The sequence below is a fragment of the Acanthopagrus latus genome, chromosome 15 (genome assembly GCF_904848185.1).
Source record: "Acanthopagrus latus isolate v.2019 chromosome 15, fAcaLat1.1, whole genome shotgun sequence".
Taxonomy (NCBI): domain Eukaryota; kingdom Metazoa; phylum Chordata; class Actinopteri; order Spariformes; family Sparidae; genus Acanthopagrus; species Acanthopagrus latus.
This window is the reverse complement of record NC_051053.1, coordinates 6,690,647-6,703,304: the sequence shown is the minus strand read 5'-3', so window position 1 is coordinate 6,703,304 and position 12,658 is coordinate 6,690,647. Positions and strand designations below refer to the sequence as shown.

Here is a 12,658-nt window from a genome sequence, read left to right as displayed (position 1 = left end):
ATAACTGTTATGCAAGCTGTTTCCTGAAGTGTTTAGCTGCATCATCAGTGTAATGGCTCTCCAGGTGCTGTAGCCACAGACTTTGACGGTGACGGGCGTCTGGAGCTGCTGGTGTCTCACGGGGAAAGTGCAGCACAGCCGCTCTCTGTCTACAGAGTCATCCAGGTGAGTGTTTGGAAGGCCTCGGCATCACTTTGACAGTTTTATCTTGAGCCAAACGGTCCATTCTCTTTTCTTATTCTGTCTGTGTCTCAGGGAACCACCAACTCCTGGCTGCGAGTAATTCCCCGCACCAAATTCGGTGCTTTTGCCCGAGGAGCTAAAGTGGTGGTGTACACCAAAAAGAGTGGCCCACACACACGGATAATCGATGGTGGCTCAGGGTACCTGTGTGAGATGGAGCCTGTTGCTCACTTTGGCCTTGGTAAGGTTTTATTTCAACAGTTACACTAATACTGGTATTGCACCTGTTAGCGCTAACTGGCTCTCTGATTATGGAGATTTTTTAGCTTCTTAACACTTCTCAGAGCTCAAGTCAGTGTCTTCATGTTACATAGCCTGACAATTACATCAAAGGTCCCATATTATACTGTTTTTCATCACTGTCACACAGCTGTCAGAGGTCCAACAACACTATATTCAAAATGCATTGCCCCAAACCCATCCGTGGTCCTGAATTTCAGCTGTCTAAAAGTCGCTCAAGTGAGCTCTACTGAGAGCAGGCTGTTTCTGTGCCTGCACCTTTAAATGCTAATGAGCTCCATCTGTCAATGCCTACTTGCCTGCTACACACCCCTCTCAGGGAAACGATGCCTCTTACGCTAGTGGTAGCATGCGCTAATGTTTTACTGTGGATGTATCGCTTTGGCTCGCCGAAATGCTATCATTCAACCAAACCAGTTTGACTTAGAAGGAGAGGCTCCTGAAGAAATACAGACTCTGCGGCTGCAGTGGAACGTTTCAGAATGGTTAGTGTGTCTGAATAATGTTAGTTTGTTCGTATGAGTTGTTATTATGATGTAGCTAATGGCTAACAGCTATTTTACTGTGACAACCAAGCTCCCTTGTAATATTATTAACATTAAACTTGCTTCAAACGCCATTGCTTAGCTGACCTTACCGGAGCTAACTAGTTAGCCAGTTTCCAGCTGACTTCACCATACTCATAGGCAACTGTAAATACTATCAAAAAGTGGCGACTCTTACCTGTGGCTCAGGTGCAGTTGCTGGGTCTGGTATGGCTGGGACCAGCTTTGTACTTAAGCGGTCCGATGTGAAGTGGTCCGCACATACACACAAACTTACACGAACCGCAGCCGGCACACTGTTGTTAAAAATGAAACGTCTCTTCTGTTGTTCTGTAGCTGGGACAGAATATAGGCAGTTGATTTTTACAACCAACAACAGAGCAATTTGCGTGTCTAGCCCTGAGCGACAACATTGGGAAACACTGCTATCTTACTGCTGGACACACCGAACTTCACTTCGGGGATGAACGCCCCCCTATTGGACTGGGGGGTTCAGGGAGGACCAGTTTATGTATGTAGAGACCTGAGAAATGTGTCTTTCATATTATGGGACCTTTAAATTGGTAAAAAGCAGCACATTCTCAAATATGATAAATACTTGATGTTCATTTAGTCTCTGTTGATTGATTAACTGCTTAGTTGACTTCCCATTTTTAGCGCCACTGCTTGGGACAGATGGGTAAGGGATAGACAGACAGAGAGAAATGGGTGACAGAATCAGCTCTACAGAGCGTAGCAGCGAGAAGGATAATGACAGCCCCATGTGGAAAGCATTGTTTTATTATACCTCCAGCTTGATTGGACACCCATGGGAGAGTAAAGAGAGATGGGGGGACAGGTGTTGCCGCTGGAAGCCAGACTGGAACCAGCTCCTTCTGGCCCCATGGGACCGTCAGCTGCTGGTCATCCAGCCCGGCTACCTGGGAACGGCTCCAAGCACAGATCATCTCTGGAGGCCCTTGATTTTACTGCCTTATTACTCATCACACACTCCAAGAGCTAATCTTCCACTCCATCGTGGCCTCAGAGCAGACTGGTAGACATGTGATACAACCCCCACCACTAAACAAGAGGGCGCCGTGCAGTTCAGAGCAGGTGAAATATTCTTTGGCTCTCAGGGCAGCACACCTGCTGAGCAGATCACTGCCTGGCAAGGTAACTCAAGATCTGTTTATATTGGAAATGCCACTTTAATTAAGTGCTGCAGAGGCCCTCTGGAGAGGGGCTTTCTCTCTGCCTGATAAAAAATGGTTAATGGAGAGAGAAGTGAAGACGGTGCCACTCCCTATCTGAAAGAGAGGAAGAGAAAGGCCACGTGAGACTACAGCATCTCCTGAAAATCACACAATGATGCATGCATGTTCCTCTGAGTGTTCGTATGTGCTGTGACTGTGCTGTACGTCTGACCAGGTAAGGATGTTGCCACGAACGTCGAGGTGTACTGGCCAGACGGCCGCTCGGTGGCTCGACCCCTGGAACCCTCAGACGTCAACACAGTGCTGGAGATCCACTATCCGAGAGAGGAGGAGGAGGTCACTCCTACCGTGGAGATAGAGGTACAGGATTTGACTGGGATTTTCAAATGTTTTTTCTACAAACAAACCTTACAGCATCACAATTAAATTAAATCTGTTCTTATTGAAATACATTGACGAGAGCATGGCTACAGCCACCATAAAGTGTCTCAGTGAGACGTTTGGCCTCTACAAGCCTCCAGAACAGTTTCAGCCATCACTGGTATGGATGATCCAGGTCTGAGGGAGAACTGAACAGCATTCTTCCAAATAGTTCATTATGGCATAAAGGGGATCACTGGGAATGACCCAGTCTTGAGAAGCAATTAGCATTCTCGCTAAGGTCGCAAGTTCATACGAGGCATGGCAACAAAATGGCTCAATCAGTGAGAAAGCTTCTATATTAGTTGTGTTTCTCCACTCATTTATCAGCTCTTACTTCATTTGTCACCTCTCTGTATAATTGTTTCAAACCTTCCACACTTAAAAGGATTTTCATTCCAACCCATTCTTGTCTCTAATCAGACTGACCGTGTCTTACAGTGCGGTCATGGGTTTGCCCTGAATGAGAACGGCCGTTGCACAGGTAAGCTGAATAAACACCCGTCTGTTCTTTTTCCAAAATCAAGACAAAAAGTGTGTTTCCTTTCCCTTGCCTTACCATCCTCCTCCCTCAGATGAAGATGAGTGTACCCAGTTCCCCTCTGTGTGCCCCTCTGACCGCCCTATCTGCACCAACACCTACGGCAGCTATAAGTGCCGCGCCAAGAGGAGATGCAACCAGGGCTTTGAGCCCAACGATGATGGTTCAGCCTGTGTGGGTGAGTGGTCCTGGCAGAGTCAGGGTAGACTTAGCTGGATTACTAAAATCGGGAGAACAAAGGAAGCACTGCCAGAGAACGAGATGCCTTAAGCCGCCTTAATTACTCTGGTTTGGAGTAAAGGCTTAGAGGTGCTAACATTCCTCCGACCGTGTCCCCTCTCTGCACCCCGCTGTCTTGCACGACTAACTCCCCCATGTGAATGAGCTCTCTTTCAGCCGTAAAGACGCAGATGCCGCCTAACTTTTCCCCTGCCCTCTGTTTCGCCTCTCTCTCTCTCTCTGCAGCCCAGGTCGCCTACTTTGGGGGTACGCGGTCGTCTGGGGAACGCAGGTGGTCGGGCATTTCTATCTGGCTGCTCTCCGTCTCTGTGCTACCACTCGTCTCCTCCCACCTCCAGACTGGACTCCTGTAGCTGTCGCTGTCTTTTCCCCTTCGCAACTCTCTCCACTGCTTCCTGGGGATGTACAGAAAACTCTCAAAGCAAACTTTTCACTGAAACATCTCTCCCTCCTTCTCCTCTGTGGATCTCTGCTATCTTTTTTCCCGACGGTTATTCACAGCCTTCGCCCACCGCTCTCCGCTGGTATGTGTCGCCTCTTGGCTCCCGGCCCCCTCTGGACTGTAAAGAAGCACATAGGGAGCATGCACGCTGGGAGCTACGGGGTTCACAAGTAACTGTGTCACACCCCGCAGAGCCCTCACGTCATCACCTGGCACTTATCTTAGTGGGACCTGAACCGAAGCCAAGTCAATAAGTCGAGCTGCAGCACATAAAGCACTGCGCACACTGTACAGCAGACAGATCTACTGAGTCCACACACCACATTCATTAGAGACACGCTGAGGCCCCATCTGTATCTCCACAGTGCCACTATATTAATCCTTACAATGTCACTCTCAGTCTTATTATAGGCTTAATGGGATGCTGAGGAGCACCAGGTCTCCAAGCTTTAGGTTTTCTGTGTGTGTGTGTGTGTGTGTGTGTGTGTGTGTGTCCGAAGAGACAGCTGGGTAGAGAAACATATGCCAGACCATCTGTCTCGAATGGTAGCTTACATTTTGTTACCTATGAATAACACAACAGCACAGTGGAGAACATAAATGCGTGTGTGTGTGTGTGTGTGTGTGTGTGTGTGTGTGTGTGTGTGTGAGCACAAGAGTTGGCAGGAGTAAATTGAATTTGATTGAGTACAGTAGCCTGAAGGTGTACTTGAGTCATAATGCAATTTTTTTTAATGATCAGCCACTTAAATTAAAACTCCAGCCTTCAATATTCACTGCTAAAATTATAATTTTTTAAATTGTTCTCATAGAAGAGGAAAGTGGAAACAGTCGATCCTCCATCAGTGATTCCAAGTGGTGTTACTGCCTGTGCCGCTGTCGCAAAGACGACCAGGTTGCTTTTGGCTTGCCACGGGGAAGCAGCTACCAGCAGCACAGGACAAAATATCTATGTAACAAAGATGTGAACCAATTAGAAGAGGTGGCCAGACTGCCAGACTGACTCGATAACCAGTCAGTCCTCGTCCTCTTGGGAGATTTCCTGCCAAGAGAACTGCACAGCGAAATGGAGGTTTAAAGGAGAGCCGATCTAAATGCTCGTGTCATTATTCCAGAGCTATTTACATTGTGCAGTCACGTTTATAGCAAAAAAATGTCAGTTGCCAGTTTAGTAATTGCTTATTTTCCCATTTAAGATTAGAATAATGGGCAGTTGACGAGAACATGAAGACAAAAGGAAAGTGATCTCGATGTTATGGACCATGATGCACTCTGGAATGAATGATTGTTCTGGAAACAAAACTCACCAGTCTGTTTAATGTAGCGCTGGCGATGCTCCACATTGAGCTCAATATAGTGCAGTAAAGTAGTCTGTTTAAAAAAAGTTTTAACGTCACTTTGATGGCATTTCAACGTTCCAGCCCAGTTCGCAACTTAATGTAAAACTACAGTATAAAGGACAATCCTGGTGATATTCTATATTTTGGTTGTTGTCAACAAGTCAATAAAGTATAATAAAGTCCCTTAATAAATTGTCACCTCCCAACCCTGCCTGTGGGATTCTGACTGCATGTTGAAACTGTAGCTTTTAGAAAAAGGGGCTCGCACAGGAGTAAATGATGCAAGTTTGTTGGGCATGCTATTTGTTGCTGCAGCGAGGTGTGCTAAAAGTGAAATTTGTCTCCACGATGACCAGTTTCGGTCTGCAATGCTAACATTTTATGACTGAGATGGAGCCGCCTCGGAGCTTTAGGTCATGTGCAGATTTGATATTTGAAATATAAACTGTCAGACACAGAGGAAGCAAGAGCTGATCACTGGGAGTCAGCAGCGCCGTCAGTCTGTACATTAAGCACAGTCTAAAATGTAGTCTCACCTAACTCCCTTTACTCTATTGCCTGTGCTGCACAACACACATACTCGTAGCTGTAATAGGTGGTAAATGAACTCGCCAGTGACACATTGATTTAAAATGAAAGCGTCTGTCCCTGCCACTGCTGAGGAACATGTCACTCAGTGCAACGGTGTGGCTCATTTATTAGTTTAATCATGTTTGAAGCACAATGGAGCTGCATGGCACAGAGAAAACCGAGCATACAGTAGGTCTGGAAACACAGGCGATGCTTGTTAGCAGGGTCAATTCATCATGGATTTTGGTATTTTTAAGGGATTTGTTGACAGTAGGAAAAATCTAAAATATCACCAGACTTATGAATGCGAAGATTAAGTAAACATTACATCACAGTATTTAATCATATCTTGACCCAACTTCGACCATTTAAAGACAAAAATATACAAAACACAAAGTCAGAAGTGAGAAGGTGTGGGTATCTGGAGGCTGTGATTCTCTGACAATAAACTAAAACAAACCCCACTTTCCTCATCATGTGTCTGAAGTGATTCTTCTGACTTTGAACCCTCAGTATATGTATGTAACGCTCCTTCGCCACATGTCTCTTGACACTTTTTAGGAAATGAATGCACGTTTTGGCAGAAAAGATGAGAACATGCCCCCCCCCCACACACAAGATGTTGACAGCTTCCACATTTCTGTGAAGGGGAGCATCAGTTCTCCTCTCAGCAGTCGCAGTGCAGAAACTACGCAGCGCAACTCCCAACTCATCCAGTTTTAGACCACAATCACTGTCATAGCAGGGGATCGATTTATCATCAACTGCTGGCCTGTGCGGTCCTCCAGAGGAGTGAGTGTGTGTGTGTGTGTGTGTGTTCGTGAGTCTGTGCGTGATTCAGAGACTTCTCCCTATCCACTCGCTGAGGCAAGTGTTATATAAATTTTTGGACATTTTTTAGCCGAAAACCTCACACATTCCACCAAACTCGTGGCCCTTGACATCAGTCCCTGAGCCCGCTAATGAGTTGGACCCAGACCACAGATGCCACCTGTAAATATCAAACATTTCAGCTGAGATTTAGACACTGCACTTACTTCTCTCTGAGACATTTTTAATGAAAAACCAAGAGGCATCGGAGCATGAAAAACTAATAAGCAAACGATGATGGATGTGTTAAAGCAATTAAAATTACTCATGGCGGATCTCTGTTGGACCCGCGCTGCCGATGTTGTCATGCTCTCTGTGAAAGCCAAAGAATCTGTGGAGAGTGAGAGTTACCGAGGGTTCAGCGAAAGCGCTCCAGTCAAATCTTCGAATATGTTTGCTCGGAAAACAGAAATGTTAATGAGGTTCAACTGAGGTTGCCGTGGAAGTGTTATCATGAGGAGCGGAGTGGAAACGTTTTGTAGTTTGGCTCACACTCTCGGGTCAGCCTCGAACTGTATCTGATGTGTAAGCTCATAGTTTGCATGAAGAATAAGATCCACACGCTGCACGCTTTAAGAGGACACTCCGTTGTTTTAACCCCTCACATTCTCCTACGCAGTCCTAATAACGATGTAGTCATTTGTTGTCAGACATGGTCGTGTGAATCCAGTTTGTATTTTTTCCTATAAATGTGTTGAAATGTGTTGTGGCATTTCAGCTGATTCTGACGTTTGTGAAGAGAGAAAGGACACCACAGAAGATTGTTAGCAATGTGTACATGCAATGTGCCACTAAACATACTATGAACACTATCGAACAGTAAAATCACAATTCTCGCAGTTACACAAGACTCATTTCAGATATGAAGCTTGTCTGTGCCCAGTCAAACTGGAGTATATTCAAGGTATGAGGTGTTGCTGAAAGAAATAAACGAAAAATACAGTATTTACAGTGATGGATTACTTTACTCAAGCACTTTGGACACACATAGAAGTAGATTTACATTTTTTTAGGACAGAAAGATAGAGAAATGACATGTTATCAGTAATAAGAACGACAGGAAAGACTCAGGCTGAGGAAAAGGTAAGCTTTAAAGAGGTCATATTTTGGAAAATTTCAGGTTCATACTTTTATTTGGCCTCTGTTCAATCTTTGATCTTTGAGAGTTGCACATGTACATTACTTAACGGGCAGGATGTAGCCAATCAGAGGCAAGGTAGGGTGGGTGATGCCAAGCAAGACAGTGTGAACTAATAGCATGGCTGCTGTATATTTAATAATATGTATATAATCATATTTTGTTACATAGTGACATACACAAGTTTGGAAGTAAAGACTCAGCTCCAAACAACGTGTTTCAGGCAGCGCAGGAGCAGTGTGTTCTGTGGGAGAGAATAACTCTCTTTGGCGTGGACTTTTTCACTTTGCAGACCTTTTTACATCACAAAAATGCTACACAACACAATAGAGGAAAGATGAAACTCCAGAAAGCATAATATGACCTCTTTAAAAGAAATTAAACCATGTAATGTAGCTGAACAGTGTCAATGAATGATGTCCAACGACCTGCAGGAAACATGGTGTGTGTGTGTGTGTGTGTGTGTGTGTGTGTGTGTGTGTGTGTGTGTGTGTGTGTGTGTGTGTGTGTGCGCGCGAGTGTGTCTGGCATGGGCACGGCATTGTTTTGTGTCCCAGAAGCTCCAGCTGCAAGTGGAGATGTCCTTGTGAAAAATAAAACCTGGAACACACTGCTCAGTGTGTGTGTGTGTGTGTGTGTGTGTGTGTGTGTGTGTTTCAGCAGAGTGTGGTCCTGTGTGTGTGTGTGTGTGTGTGTGTGTGTGTGCAGCCTGTTTGCGTGTGGGCATGTGCTCCATGTGGAAAAACAATCCAAATGCCTTTTTACGTGTGTGTGTTCGCTTCAGACCGCTAATCATGAAATATCCCTCGAACAGCATTTGCACAAAGTACACACGCCATGAAGCGGCCACAGAGACTGACATGAGATCAGATACAGAGGGACATGTTAAGGAAATGTTTGCACTTCTCGGAAATGACCAGAAAAATAGAGGCGGAAGGAAGGAGGGGAGAAGAAAAAGATCTGTAGATGTGGATGTATACACTGTGGCGGCCATTTGTGTAGCTGAGGCTAGTTTTTCCTTTAGTTGCTGAAAGCGAGCTTGCCCCTGAACAACACGGCGCGTTTTTCAGCTTCATGAGCAGAGTAATGCCCCGTACAGACATCTCATCCCCTGTGTTTTTGGGCCAGGCAGTGCAGGACTAATCCCAGGGGCAACCTGAGGTTAAAAATTAACGCTTCATCATTCATGTCTATAATTGATTCCAATTTATTTGACTAATTTCACCGTGCCTGAACATTAAAGCGAGTCAGTGACATTACAGATAAAGCTACTTGAGCAACCACTTGAGCAAGAATGGCATTACACACAACAGCTGGCTCTTAAGTGGGCTGCAGGTTATTGTGATTACGGCTAATTTCGAGCCATTATCTGAACACGTCAAAGATAATTAAATAAGTGATAACACATTATAAAATCCACTGTCCTTCTACAAGAGGCCGGAACTGTTCTCAGTACAGAACGGTTAGAAAGCATGCGGTTAAAGGAAAGCAGTGCCGACTACCATTTCTAACCTGGGGGCATTGCAGCAACAAAGTCTGAAGGGGCAAGAAACATGATTCAGAGAGGTGCTGAAGTCGACAACAGATTATCTTGACTGTTCAAAATGTTGTAACAGTCCCTCATTGCACAAAAAAACAGTACGCAGGAAGTGCACTCACTACTTTGCAGTTTGCCATCAACTTCTCTTCCAAATAAATTGTGTTATTCAAAGTGATTGTTTCAATCCTGTGTGGTCGTCTGAGTCCTCGTGCTTCTTTTCCCGTTCGGCCTCCATTCAGAGATGCTGTTTCCAGATCACAGCAACGAACTAAAGTACCACGTTATAACTGATTATTACTTGTACAGATTATTTCCTCTGTTAGAATAAAGATAAGAATTCTGCCATCGCCCCGATTTACAAAGACATCACCATGCAGCCCTCGGAGGGGTCCGTCTCCAGGGATCAGTCTTGACGTGAGGCAGCAGATCTAACCACTAAAGGAATCAATATCTTTGCTGCCTGTGTTAAAAATCTGATTGCAGATCTGTTTTTTAAAAACACTTCCCATACTTTCAGTACTTTTGAATGGCAGTGTTGAACAAGTTACTTAAAAATGCAATATATTACATATTACCAGTTACCTTCATTTTAAAGTAATGCATTACATCACAATATTACTGGCTGTGTAGAGTGATAAATTACTTATAACACTACGTTTTAGTCACTGAAAAAAAACAGTCTGATATATTATGAGATTGGAAAAAATATGTTTGACTGCAGGCTCAGATATATGAAAAATAATAGACCTTTGCCTTCTATAACGCTGCCAATGACATGACATGACAAGAGGAAAATCTCTCTTTCTTTGCCTTTTTAGTTTAGTCCACAGAACAAGGAATGCTTCTTTATGTGTGACTACAAAATACAGCTAATTTCTGTCACACAGAGACTGAACAAAAAACTTGCTTGGCTATGTTAAACACACACAGAGCCTATATCAATACGGTCATGTTGGTGTGGATGGATTCTTAAAAAAACAAGAAATGCTTCACTGCGGTCTGTAATGTGACTACTTCCTGCAGTCAAAGGTGCAGTAGTCTATTGAACATATAAACTTGTGCATATACATTTACATGTACCATACACAAGCATGTACTAACACTGTCATATGGACACTGTCCCACATGTAGTCTCAGTGGGGCTTGTCCAGTAGGTGTGCTCTCTAATTGGTGCATCTTTTGTTGCTTATCCCCGTCTTTGGCCTTGAGTGTGTCGCTGGGTGTAGCAAAACTGAGAAGACATTTCAACGCTCTCTTCCGCAGCCTCAATCCCCGTTTCATCCCTGTTTCTGTTCAACATTTAAACGCAGCGCGGGGAGCAGTGACTGACACAGCCCCATTTATTCGCCTTCAGCCTGAGATCCGAGGAGAACGACACACAATAACCCCTGTCTCACAATTACCCGAAGTGATCAGAAGTGACATTTTTAACCAGAACCACACGTCTCCACCCTCAGACTCTTAACATTGTGTTTTTATGCAGCATTCTGGGCTGCACTTGGGGGCGGTCCAGAGGCAAACACAACACAAGGGCTGTCAATCACACGGAGGTTAAGTAAACTGAGCGGATGTTGATGCCAAAGCCAACAGGCAGGGCAGCGGTATAGCGGGGGGGTGTGGGGGGGAGAATCGATTTAGCTAAGGGAGGGTCTCCAAAACTAAAGCTAAGCACAATAAACCAAGTGTGGCCAAAACAGGGAGAGGCAAATCCTGCAGTTTCCACCGTGTTTGAGCTCTTCAAAGAGCCTCTCAGCTCTGCGGGTTTCACGGCAGAATTTCAAAAACAAATGTTAAACATCAGATACAACCTCCACGTTCAACCAGAGAGCCAGAAGGCTCTGTGTGTGGGAGGGGGTTCTGTGTACACGATGTCTGGGAGCAGTAGCGCTGAATCTCCCTCGTTTGTTGCAACAATGCGCAATTGTTGGTTTTAATGCACAATCACAACTCAGCGTGATCCTGAATTTGGGCAGATGTTGATAAATGTTTGGCGGGCTTGAGTGAGCACAGCTCTGAGCTCAGAGTTCTGATGCCTCGGGAGACTCTATGTTAGACCGCCGGAGCTCACAAATTATTTTGTTTGACTGGATTCCGGATGTGTCGATGTTTTTTTTTTTTTTTTTTTTCTTTTTGTTCAGGGAACGGAAAATAAATGTGTATTTGTGGGTAATTCCGGTCACAGATGAGCGGCTAGGAGCAGGATGTAGGAGCAAACACCTTCCTCTTATGTCACTACAGGCCTGATTTGGCTCTGACGCCAAGAGCTTCTCCGGAGGGACCACATGTCCGATGCATCACATGCAATCACACAACCGTAAACTTCACTATGATGGCTGCTCAGCGTTTGCCAGGCACCGCTGCCAGTCAAAAAATGTTGGGAACACGAGGCTGCGGTAGGGTACTGATTCTTCGTCGGAATAAACATTTTAACCGATCAATAGCAGAAAGTGACTTTTATCCCCTCTAGCCCTAAGTGACTCAGGCAGAAAAGAAACTGTGGAAAAGGTAAAGCGGGCCAATTTTTCCCCTGTTTAGAGAAGAAGAAATGAAAGAGCAGGAAAGGCGTGCAGGAAGTCGAGTAGACAGAGAAAGCGCCATGCGGCCAAAAGAATGGAGAATATTAAAAACTTGGAAACTCAAAACAATTGCAGCAACAAACTGTAGCAAAAGGTGGGTGGGTGGGGGGGATTTTAAGGAACAAAGAAGGTCTGTGTAGGGGGGAGAGAGTGGCCTGTTAGTGCAGGCGTGACCTTTCCACACAGGTGTTGAGATGTTTCTTCACTCCTCTGCTGTCTTTGAGTAAATATCAGTTCGCCCTCACCGCTCCTCCTCTGTCTTTACCCCTGTGATCTTCACTAAGCCTCAATATCTGCCAGGACGTTATCACTCATTTCTTTTAGCCTTATTAGCAGGCTATGATGGATCTACTGTACACCTCTCGCACACACATGCTCACACATACACACGCAAAAATTAGCTGCAAGGAAGGTTCAGTGAAACAAGTTGGTCCAGAACTCCTTCACAGGCCTACCTGAAATGATTTGTTGGCCACTTGATGGCAGTGCAACAAGCTGGGAAAAAAAAAAAAAAAGGTGATGAGGTGACAGTGTCGGCAAAAATGGGTAACTAACATTACCCGGATCGCGACCGACTCCTGAGGGAAATATCTGGCTCTTTAATCTGCTAAATGCTCCAGCACGCTCACCGTCTAATCTCCCCAGGAGGTCTGGGACGCTTGAAGGAAAGGGGAACGGAGGGCGAGGTGTGAGTCATGGGCCGCAGCAGGGTAGAAATCATACTGTTTCACTGAGTCATAACCCAGTCAAATCTGAA

At 45.1% G+C, this 12,658-nt stretch overlaps 1 protein-coding gene and 1 long non-coding RNA gene across 3 annotated transcripts in view; one reads left to right on the top strand and one right to left on the bottom strand.

Moving 5' to 3' along the window:
* crtac1b (cartilage acidic protein 1b) overlaps nucleotides 1-5,021 on the top strand; it is a 25,850-nt gene extending 20,829 nt beyond the window's left edge. The window contains exons 10-15 of the mRNA XM_037122573.1: nucleotides 65-165; nucleotides 256-424; nucleotides 2,439-2,584; nucleotides 3,086-3,128; nucleotides 3,220-3,363; nucleotides 3,651-5,021. Coding sequence (XP_036978468.1) covers nucleotides 65-165; nucleotides 256-424; nucleotides 2,439-2,584; nucleotides 3,086-3,128; nucleotides 3,220-3,363; nucleotides 3,651-3,778 — 731 coding nt within the window. The 3' untranslated portion in view covers nucleotides 3,779-5,021. The remainder of the gene's footprint in view (nucleotides 1-64; nucleotides 166-255; nucleotides 425-2,438; nucleotides 2,585-3,085; nucleotides 3,129-3,219; nucleotides 3,364-3,650) is intronic.
* On the bottom strand, nucleotides 1,540-12,658 carry LOC119033004. 2 transcript variants are annotated; one of them, XR_005079113.1, is made up of 4 exons: nucleotides 12,531-12,658; nucleotides 12,357-12,396; nucleotides 2,436-2,567; nucleotides 1,540-2,317 (listed from the first exon to the last, which is right to left on the bottom strand). It is a non-coding gene; the product is annotated as an uncharacterized LOC119033004 (long non-coding RNA). The 2 variants fall into 2 exon arrangements; XR_005079112.1 differs by having other exon boundaries at nucleotides 1,540-2,567.